This window comes from Hibiscus syriacus, unplaced genomic scaffold (assembly GCF_006381635.1).
Source record: "Hibiscus syriacus cultivar Baekdansim isolate YM2019G1 unplaced genomic scaffold, ASM638163v2 tig00110556_pilon, whole genome shotgun sequence".
NCBI lineage: Eukaryota > Viridiplantae > Streptophyta > Magnoliopsida > Malvales > Malvaceae > Hibiscus > Hibiscus syriacus.
The window spans coordinates 2,222,616-2,235,071 of record NW_024062779.1 but is presented as its reverse complement, the minus strand read 5'-3'; the positions used below and the strand labels follow the sequence as shown (position 1 = coordinate 2,235,071).

The window sequence follows — 12,456 nt, the reverse complement described above, 5'->3', positions numbered from 1 at the left end:
CTTCGTTTTTAAAAATAAAATAAGGAATATATTCATAGTCATGCTGGAATTGTTTAAAATATATCCAAAAATCATTATATATATATATATATATTGTGGTGAGGTAAATCATATATATTGTTGAAAATGGCAAATACATTGGGAATTGAAGAGGTCCATCCAATTATTTTATCCCAACTTAATTGAACCGGAACCCATGGAACAGTCGAAATTGACCGACAAGAGATGGTGAATGTTTGGCGTACAATTTTGTCAATCAAATGTCCACTTTTACCATCTTCAAATTCCATGGAAAAGAGAGGATTATTTCCATATTCACACCCCTGCACTATTTATTTAAACTAATTAAAAGCACGATTGCTGATCGACGCCGTTTACTTTTAGCTTCATGAATTTCCACTGAGCCCTCGTATTCTTGAAAATGGCCAGTGCACTTGATATTGCTTCACCAAGCCATTCCCCTTATGCAGGCAGTCAACTTAAAAAATTGATAAATGAGACCTAAAACTTGCTTGTCTAGTGTTGTCGCTTTATGCTCATTATTGTTAACGGCTTGCTTATTCAGTTCATTAGAATCAATTATCATTTTTTTTTATTAATTTGAGATAAGTACAAGCCTGTAAGATAATACATGTTTAAAAATAACTCTCAACCATTTGATATTGAACGCTCACCCTTGACATTCCTGGTGCTCAAACCCGGGACCTCAAAGAACAACAACAATTCATTTATCACTGAAGTCGCTCGGTTCGTCAATTAGTTTAATCAAATGAGATCTTAAATATTTTAAATGATATTTACAATTTAATTTTTATTTGAAAGAAATAAATTAAATTGAAAGGATTATTATTGTAACACCCTAACCCGTACCCGACCCGGATACGAGTCCGAGATGTCACATTAACTTTTAAAAACGATATTCTTACAAAATATCAAAACATTTGAACTCATTTTAAGAAAATACGATGATATATTATTGAATTGTGTTTGTTATAAAATTTTGAGGCAAAATCGTATTTATGAACAATACCGTATGAACAGTACCGTAAACATTATCCGAATGTTAAAATTTTCCAGATTGTAATAGGGGAACCGATTCCCCTGCTACAGAGAACCGATACCCTGCTATAGTACTGCTATAGTACTTTCGAAAAATACGTATAAATTCATAAAATCTAAGGTTTCATCCGTATAAAATTACCATTTACATATACACATTTAAAACATTACAAAATTCAATCATATGATTTTACAAAATCGATTAAAACATATCGGATTCAAATCTTTGTTTACATGCCAACCACTATAAGTACTACAAAATACATAATATTAACTTCTTTTCTGATATGATCTTTGGAAAGGAGAAACTGACCTGTCTTGCATAACTTTTATCAATTTTCCTATTCTCGGAACCTACGTGTGAAACAATCACACGTTAAGTCGTTGACTTAGTGAGAAATATAAAAATATATCGTAAACTTTAACTAGTAATCATGTATAAACAATTACTACTATCATTTCATACAACTCATATACTTTTTTACATATAACAAATACATACATACATGTATGTCATTATCATTCATATCTCTTATCTCTTATTCATATGATCTCTTACATTCATATCATATATCTTATAAACTTGTTCTTATATCATCATGTCAATCAGTTACACTCATTCACATATACCTTAACATGTACTCATGTATATCATATAGCATATACAATAACCAATAACACATATATATCATGTCATGTAAAAACAAATATCATATCATATAACAAAAGCAATTATATCATCATCTTCATTCTTATCACTGTCATTGATTCCTTTTTATCATATTATCTTATAATTATCATTTGTACAATCATATATCACACATATCATTTCACAAGGAAACAAACATATCATTATATCAAGCTTATTTATATTATCTCTTATTTAGTCCATGGTACACATGTGAGAACTTAAGGTATGCGAGTACATTGAGGTTGTGCACTATTGCTGTCACCACAGCTCGTATAAGTCCCACTGAGTGGCATATGAAATTTGTCCCGAAGGACCACTGTATTGTCCCGAAGGACCACTGTATTGTCTCGAAGGACCATTGTAACCCTCGACTCTTGGCATGCCAACTATACCACTAGCTCTCATATCACATAACATGGGTATTATTATTTATTATTGTTCCCATAACTTGTATCATTATTGTATGATCTCATAGATCCTTTTTCATATAACCCATATCACATAAACACATATATCACATATGCATGTAATCATATAATTTATATCATTTCCCATGTGTTCATATAAACACGTAAGTCATATCTTGCTCACATATGAATGTATTCACATACATTAGATTCACATAACATGGATCAAATATACATATAATCACATAGATCACTTTTACATAGCTTATATCAACTTTTCATGTCATTTTACACTTATTATTACATTGCTCATATCTTATTCTCATATATATATATATATTCACATATACATGTCATTTCATTAACCTTATCATTTTTCTTATCATCACCATTAATCCCTTTTACTTACCATATTCATATCAAATAACACATATATTCATGCATACATATAAATCATAGCAAACACATACTTCTATGAATTCATACATTTTACTATTGGAAATAGACTTATCGCAAGTCTTAATTTCCATTGAACATATTATACTAAATAATGTGCACTCACCTTAACCTTGCTTTGATTCGATCCTAATTCTTTGATTGTTCCAGAACTTGTTTAGGCTCAATATCTACATAAATATAACATTTCAAAACAATTATCAGAGGCCTAAACCTTAAACTTGATGTTAATAACTTAATCTAGTTTAATAACCAAAATTTCATTTTTTTTCTTTAGGGGGAATCGATACCCCCAGGGGGTATCTGTACCCCCTACATAATCTGGAATTTTTGCCTAGAAATCACTGTTCATGCACGAAAATTCACTATATTAACTTAAATTCTTCATGTTTCATTCTTTTTATATTCTTAACTCAAATATACATACTTAAACTAATTTCTACTCATTTATCTCATCTTAAACCTCAAAATCTTCTCCTTTTTATGAACTTCAATAATCATACCAAATATTCAACATGTTTCAAATCCAATTCTAACACTTAATATTTTTTAATTAAACTGATGGCAAGTCAAATTTAACTTCAAATTCAACTTATCAACTATATTTTAAGATTTCATTCAAGAACTCGAAATCTTTAATCTCTCCTGTACCTTTCATCTTGTTGTTTTAGAACAAATTAAGCTTTCCTTAAACTTAATTAACACCCAAAGAATCAAAACCCTTTTTGAAATTCCAGAAATTAACCATACAAATCTAACTTACCTTTGTAGCCAAAGCCACCGTAAAGAAGAGGAAAACAAGAAGAAAAAGAGAAAGAGAACTCTGGAACAAATTTTTGCCTTCCTTTCATCTTCCACGTGGGTTAATATAAACCCATCCAAATTTTTAATTAATTTTCCTTTGCAAATGACTATTTTGCCCTTTTAATTCTTTGGATAATTACTAACAACTTTAAGGAAATATCCCCAAATAAATCATTTAACTATTCAACTATTCAACTTTTATCCCCAAATTCCAAAATTTTACAATTTAATCATTAACCCATAATTTGGGATGTTACAATTATTGCCATAAATTTTTATAATACCTAATCTAATTAACCCATCAATGAATGACGAATACTAACACTTAATAAAAAAATATTTTATGGAATTAACAAGATTTTAACTTTTCTATTAATCAAAGAGAGAAATCTAAGCTAAGACCCTTAGGGAAAAAAATGAAACCAACACTTAACCACTTAGTTAAGTTAAAAATTTTGTTATGATTATACCAAAATTTATATTTAAATTTAATAAAAAATATTTAAATTGTTTCAATAAAACTAAAATAAATAAATTGTTGGAGCTAAAAAAATAATATTATATTATAATATTTTTTAAGGTAGAATGTAAATTTTGAATTATTTAAATTTAATCATCCAACTAACTTCTTACTCCTATTTTGGTCATTTAAATATTTTCACTAAACTTTTGCTCTTATTTTGTTCACTCCACCATTCAGGAATGAATATAAAGTTTTATGTTAGGAGTGATGAATTTATAAAATTTTAAGGAGAGACAAACTTGGACGACTGTCTCCCAATGAGGAACACTGTTAGGACTAGAGAGGGCATACTCCCCACCTCACCCAAAAAAAATATTTGTTAATAAATTATTAAATTTAATTACTCTAAATATTTTAAGGATTTATAAAATTTTCTTTATCAGTATAATTTTTTGATATAAAAATATATAATCTATATTGATAAAATTATTAAAATATTTAGGTTAATATATACAATTATTTAAAATGGCCCCCTCATAAGATAATGTTGAGTTTCGCTGCTGCCGTTCCCACCCACCTCTGCCAAGGTCTATTCCCACCACCGTTTAAATTCAAAAATTTATGATGACATAGATTAATTTATTATTTTTTATGATATTTTTAATTAATATTTAATTTAAAATAATTTAAAATAAAAATAAAATTACTAAACCCTACTTACAATATCAGACCCTTGCTGACCACTCAGATTATCCCAGTCCTAAACCTTCCCTGGCCACCGCCACACTATCCTGACCCTAAACCATCATCAAGTACCTCAAATCCTCACTGACCTCACCCTTATTATTTCAATCCTAAAATCCTCTCAAGTAATTTCAAATCTTAAATCTTAAACCTTAAACCCTCGTCAACTTTACCATCATAAATCCTAAAATCTTTATTGAAAAATCTTAAACCCTTAATTCTTAATTTCTAGTATATCCAAGTCCACAATCATAAATCCAAACAATCAAAGCATGACACATATAGTGGAGAGTAACATATCCAAACTAGATAACAATCAGATACAAATAGAGATTATTTGATTTGAGTTTTAATTTAATTTTTGTGACTTTTAAGTTGATTTCATGGATGTTTAAACCGAATGATTGAAACAGGAGATGGAAAACTTTCATTTGATACCGATATTGTTGCAAGTGGTGATTGGAGCATGATGACACACGACTTTGATGGTATCAATACTAGATTTGTGGAGTTTGGGTTATTGTTTTACTAAACGAACATTAGATTTGTGTTCATAAGAATGGGTGAATTTGATGGGATATTTTGAGGCTCATCGGTCTCTAACGACCATAGTTGATGGTGGCATGATCGGCTACCAACGCGATGGCGGATTTTCGGTTGATTTAGGTCGAGATAGAAAATGTGAGTAGGTAGAAAAAGAAAAACGATATTATTTTAGACCAAATTCATTTTTATGTAGGGATCCAAAACAACATGTTTAATGCAGATTATCATATCATAACACCATTAATCATTTTAAGATAGAGTAACCAAAATAAGAACCATTCAAAAAGTTAGCAGTTTAATTGAAAATTTCAAAATTTCAATAACCAAATTAAAATACTTGAATCTCTGAATCAACGACTTTTTTTGTGTGTGTGTCGATTCAATATTTGGTAGAGTATATATTGTCTTCTTTTTGAAATGAATTTTTAATGATAAATTAACTTATGAAGAGGACCCAAAAAAAAACGTATAACACCAACCTCATGAAAATTAAACAATGGAATAAGTTTTCGTACATTGACTTGTCTTCACACACACACAAGTTGAGCGTCTAAAGCTAAAACTTAAAATAATAAAAATTGGCAAATATTTTGAGAAAAATATTAAGTTGAATTCAACGCATGGATATTATTTTAATTAATATAACATTACTAGTTTATTTTCAATTACAAGTTGTCAGGCAACAACGTAGATTTAATAATTAATAATGTACAAAATGAATATAAAAATAAAAACAAAATTTTCATTAATAAAAATTAAGAAAACACAATAATATCGTTTGCAATGTATGGTAAATACACCTAATCGATGGATATTGTAACATTCTCTCTCAAATAACTTTATGTTTTGTTAGAGAGTTAAAAAAATGTATTTATTAGGTTGGTGTTGGATTCAATTAGATTTTGTGTTTTATGTATCGAACTTTATTTAATTTTTATTTTTCGTATTAATTTTAAATTTATTTTCTTCAAGTGAATAAAAACAATTAGTAATTTTAATACATTACTCTTAATTTTTATGTAACAGCTTAATTTTATTACTCAAATAACTTTATGTTTTGTTTTAAAAAAAAATATTTCCTCTACCCTATTCGTAGTAATTTAAAATATTATAAATTAGCCCTCAAACTATCAATATCATTCTATTTTGATCTTTTAATAATTTTATTGATTAAAAACTAATTTATTTTTAAAGATTTGAAAATTGATTTTTTTTTACTAATGTGCGTTAATGAATATATCAAAATAAAATGATACTAACAATTTAAGAACCGACATACAAGTTAATTATTTAGAAAGTTATTGATGTAACTCTTAAGACTTTAAAATGTAAATTAACTTTTTTACTAATAGAATTAATGATATATTGATAGAAAGATTTAAAGACAAATAATTTAAGGATTTTTTTATTAATAAAACTAGCGCTGTACTGTTAAGAAAACTTGTATAATGGGTACGGTTTTCTTTGGCTTGAGTACATTAAGAAACCAAGGTACTTACCTGCCATTAATTTTTATGGTTAAAGTACACAAATGATCCATCGATTATAGAGTATTATTTTATTGAGTCATTTGACTATTAAAAGTTATAAAATGGTTCACTAACTACAAAATGTTATTTTTGAGTTCCCTGACTATTACAAGTTACAAAATGGTCACTCGACTATTTTATTGTATTCCAAACTCGTCCTTTTTTCGTTAAAAATTGATGGTAGTTTGAGTTGAATGTTAACATGCTGACTTGGACATAATAGTCTTTTGAGACTTTAGGATCATATTATATCATGTATGAGTCAGTAGGTTAACGTCCAACTCAAACTACCACCAATTTTATAATGGAAAATGACAAGTTTGGAATATAATGAATAGTCAGTCGGGTGATCATTTTATAACTTTAAATAGTCAAAAGACTTAAAAAAAGCAACGCCTTATAGTGAATGGACTATTTTATAACTATTAATAGTTAGAGGATTCAATAAAACAAATCCTATAGTCAAGGAACCATTTATGTACTTTACCCTAATTTTATTTTATCCGCATAAAGTAATCAATGTGTTTTTGGTTTTCACACAGGTGAAGTAAGTCAATACATGGACTTGTTCTTCTCCCTTTCTATTTTATTTTGCCATTAAACTTTTGGCCTTATTAATTAAAACAATCATGCCGTGTTTAGACTTTAGAGGAGTGGAATTCCGAATCTGCATATTCTTTTATGTTTTTAAATAACTCCCGATACTTAATTAAAGTCGTGAATGAAAAATAAATATATTGTTATTAGATCTTATACTAATTATTTGGGTTTCGATTCATGAATAATTATATTAAATCTTATTGAAATAAAAATAGTTAAATGGATTAAAATTAAAAACGAAGGTCAGAGGACCAATTTATGCTGAATAATTCATATCTTGCATGGATGTAACATTCTGACAGGAATTGTTTTTAATATTTACCCACTATAATACTTTGATCGTTTCCATTTCATTGAAAAATAAAATCATCTGCTTCCCCTTTTCCCTACAAATTCTCTCTCCAATTACAGTGGTCAAAAAATGGAATCAACGGAGGGAGAATTCACGGTGACGGTGACAAAAAACGAAGTGGTGGCGGCACTGCTGCCGTTCCAAGAGCATTGGCTGCCACTCACCAACCTAGACCTGCTTCTGCCGCCGCTGGACTTCGGCGTTTTCTTCTGCTACAAGAAACCAGTCTCCGCCGGCTGCTGCATGGTTAGTGCTCTGAAGAAGGCGTTGGCGGAAGCTCTTCTCCCTTACTACGCGTTGGCCGGCGAGGTGGTCCTAAACGCCATGGGGGAGCCCGAGCTTCTGTGTAACAACCGAGGCGTGGATTTCGTGGAGGCTTATGCAGATATTGAGCTTCGAAATCTCAACTTTCATAAACCTGACCAGACCGTTCAAGGTAAACTGGTACCCAAGAAGAGACGTGGTGTGCTGTCAGTTCAGGTACGTACGCTTTTATGGAGAAATCGTTGCCCTCGTCATAAAAACACAGGCAGCGTTACTAATAGAATACCAGTATAATTACAGGACACAAACGTTAAAAATTAAATAAGATAGTAACAAATATCATATCGAGAGGATCTTGATATTAATCTATCGGAAAACAAAATCAGTATAATTCTGTGCATGAGAAATATATATTAAATTCAAGGGGAGTCAATCATGGATGTAAAGTTCTTAAAATAATACATTATGTCTGCATAAACATGAGTCATCCTTTAAATAACGTCACTTGAAATTTAGATTAATTTAAGTATAAACTACACAAAATACCTTCAAACTCTAGACATTATATGGTTTATATCACTGAACGTCTAATTTTATCAATAATAGCCGTGGATTTTTTTAATTATACTATTAGAATGTTAAATTGTTAACAGTCGGATCCAAACGATGACATTCTAGTGAGGTGTCTACGTCGACAAGTCATCAGTCACATCATCATGTCAATAATGATTTAATGGTTCAATGGTATAATTGAAACGAAAATCAAAGTTCAATGCTATAATTGATAAAATTGAAAGTTTAGAGGTATAAAAGATACAACACCTAAAGTTCAGTGATATACGATGTAGTTTATCCTTAATTTAATTGGTTTAAATCTTTTAATGATACTCGGTATCTAATTCACAATTTATATCTATAAAATTATATATTATTATTGTATCAAAGATTAATATTTGTTTAAGCAAGTCGTTAAAAACTTTCGGTTGATATTTTTCTTCTCTCCTGATTCATGAGTTTAATGTCTATTAAGAGCAAATTACCCTTCCCCTAAGTAATAATTATTCAGAAAAAAAAAATTATTCAAATATAAGAATGATTGTGAAAAATAAAAACAATTTCTAATCACGTAAGTGATAACCAAATTAAACATGTTATGTACTTATATAAATTCAATATGTTAACAATTTAAAATACTTTGATAAGTTTATCTATTCATGTTATATTCATTTTTAGTTATATTTTACTTATTTTTTACTATTTTGTGTTTAAAAATTATCACGAGTCGAATTCGTATAAGTTTATGTGTGATATTAACATCATGTATAATTGATTAATTGTCTAAGTCAAGTCTACTTAAAATATGATTCACAAACTTTACTTAAATTTATTCGTTACGCTAATATTGTAAACATTTTTATACACTATTATCTATGGATTAGGTGACATGTCCGATCCAATTAATCCATGCATAGATAAGGTTTTTTTTAAAAAAAAAATCTAAATTGGCTTAAATTTAATTTACATATGAATTTTTATTTGGTCTATATAATAGTTATAGTAATATTTAGAATATATTAAAAAATTATTATAGTTATAATATTATTTTATTACAAAATTATGTTATCAAACAAATATTGAATATAATAATAAAACATATTTCACTACAATAATATAATTTTATATATTACTAATATAAAAGTTCATATTTTATCTGTGTATAAAATATTAACAATATTACAACCCAAAGTACTTGATCTTATAGTTATTATCTAAAATTTAAATAATTTTCCCATGCCTCTGGTTGAAAATACAATATACCAAAACATCTATTAAGAAAAACAAATGCTGTAATCAGAAAAAAGAAAAACAAATATCAAAGATTAGGTAGCAAGTAGCAATAGTCTAGCCCAAGATTATTTTAACTTATTGCCCTACCATTTTACCCACGCGGACCAATTATTTTTATGTCACAACTCACAACCATCCAAACTATAAATTATAATGTCATTATTTTTAATATTTGAAGTCCCAATCAATCTAATCCAATTAAAATTACGTTACTTGTTAGAGATTCATTCATGTGAATTTTTAGTAATATAATCAAGTTCTAACTTTCGTGTCTAAGAAGGAATATCGGTTTACTCAATGATTAACACCACACGAATCAATTTACTTCGATAATTAATTTCACATAAATCAATTTATCTTAGTAGTTAAAAAAATCATTGTTATTCTTAAAGATCACGGCTTCAAGCACTGGCCGTTACAGTAGGATGATTGAGCGTTCATTATCAGATGATTGAGAGTATTTAGAGCAAATACTATTTTGTAATTATCTTAGCTTGATAAAAAAAATAATTAATAGGGTAAATTACGCATTAGTATCTAAACGATCAGTTTTGGTCCGTTTTAGTATTAAACTTTCAAAACTAAACTTTAGGTATGGTTTTGAAAAAATTGAAAGTTTAGGTACTAAAACTGATCAAAACTGATAGTTGAGATACTAGATACGTAATTTACCCTAATTAATATATAGTTTACTCTGTACCTAATTTATTGGTTGATAGTATCAAATGTTTATCCAATACTGAAGCTTGATAATTTTTTTACTTTTTTATAATAAAAAAGTATGCATGTATAAAAATTGATTTACTTTTGATGTTTGCAGGCAACAGAACTTAGATGTGGTGATGTAGTGGTTGGATGCTCATTTGATCATCGAGTATGTGATGCATACACAGCCAACATGTTCCTTGTGTCATGGGCTGAACTGGCTCGGTCGAGACCGGTTTCAATGGTGCCAAGCTTTCGTCGATCGTCGTTGAATCCGAGACGACCAGGGTGCATCGACCCTTCCTTGGACGACATGTATGTGTTGATACCCTCCTTGCCTCCTCCTGAAGAAAACAATGAACCTACTGATCATCTCGTAAGTCGAATCTATTATATCAATGCCGAACAACTTAATGAGCTTCAGTCACTTGCCTCCTCCGATGGCGACAAAAGGACTAAACTCGAGTCATTTAGTGCATTTTTGTGGAAGATGTTGGCAACTTACACTGCCGATGAAGATCGAAACAAGATATCAAAAATGGGGATCGTGGTGGATGGGAGGGCAAGGTTAGGCGAAGGAGATCAAGACAAGGCCACGGCCATGGGATGTCACTTTGGAAATGTGCTATCCATTCCGTACGGATCCCAAACGATCGGTGAACTAAGTGAAAAGCCTTTATGTTGGGCGGCAAAACAAGTTCACGAGTTTCTAAAACCCGCAACGACCAAGGAGCATTTCCTGGGACTAATCGATTGGGTCGAAGCTCACCGTCCTGAGCCTGCAATGACAAGGGTGTACAACGTTGTGAAGGATGATGGGCCGGCATTGGTGGTGTCGTCGGGGCTTCGGTTCCCGGTTTCGAAGGTGGATTTCGGATGGGGGTGTCCTGCTTTCGGGTCATACCATTTCCCGTGGGGTGGTGTTTGTGGATACGTTATGCCGATGCCTAGTAGAGTGAGAGAGGGTGATTGGGTGGTCTACATGTTGCTATTGGAAGGGCAGTTGGAGCAAATAGAAAAAGAGGCTGCCAATGTGTTTAGGCCCTTCACCTTTGATTACGTCGATCTCTAAGTTTCATGTTTTTCCAGTCTGGGTAAGAAAGAAAGAAAACATTAATTTTAATGGTGTTGCGTATACTATGTATACAAGCATAACCTCATGTGCTTGTTGTATTTTGTTATAATTTTAAGTTGGTTGATAGTTTCCTGTAAACAAGCATAATCTATTCGAATTACGGACGCTGCCATGGTTGAATGCAATGCAAACAAAGAGGATGCTGCCTTGCTTGTTGCTTCAAACTTCAAAGTGGGTAACACAAGTTTAATAACCTCACCATTGAATCCCATTGTCGCTGTGCCTCACCCTCGATAAGTGGCGCGTGCACGTTTTGTTCAAGGTGCTTAAAATCTTTTTTTTATTAATTTTTTTATTCTATTAATGATTTTTATTTTAAAATTTGAATTTTATAAACTCGACTCATGTCATATAATATTTTTTCAACCTATGTTATAAAAGAACTTAAAATGATGGCACTGGTAATGTTTTTCTTTTTGCTCGACGAGAAGATTTTATTAAAAATCGACTAAAGTCTATTCAAATTGTATGTCTCGTTAAAAACTTTTCTAGTCCCAAGGATGGATCGAGGGGCGGGGACGAGTGGGGGCAGTCGCCCTCTAAAATTTTAAAATTACTATATATTTTAGATTTTTTTTCTTTGTTTTTTTTATTGAAAATCTGTTTTCGCTCTCTGAAATTTTATAAGTTCAAGTTCGTACCTTGAAATCTTAAAAGTTCAAATTCGCCCCCTAATATAAAATCATGTATCCGTCCCTCTGGCAAGTCCTAAGATGAAGAAAAGAATACATACAACTCGGACGCAATAATACTTGCTACAAACTATAAGCTCGAAATCCAAAAAATAAAAACAACCAAACTAAACTGGTGGAAATTAGCTACCAACAATTGCAGCAAAGCTCAACTACACTGT

At 30.3% G+C, this 12,456-nt stretch overlaps 1 protein-coding gene across 1 annotated transcript; it reads left to right on the top strand.

Annotated features, from left to right (window-relative positions):
- The first annotated feature begins 7,661 nt into the window (after positions 1-7,661).
- On the top strand, positions 7,662-11,650 carry LOC120131632 (coniferyl alcohol acyltransferase-like). The gene is made up of 2 exons (XM_039148584.1): positions 7,662-8,131; positions 10,584-11,650. The coding sequence occupies exons 1-2, from the start codon at positions 7,721-7,723 to the stop codon at positions 11,538-11,540; spliced, it is 1,368 nt and encodes a 455-aa protein (XP_039004515.1). The 5' UTR covers positions 7,662-7,720; the 3' UTR covers positions 11,541-11,650.
- Positions 11,651-12,456: the final 806 nt, after the last annotated feature.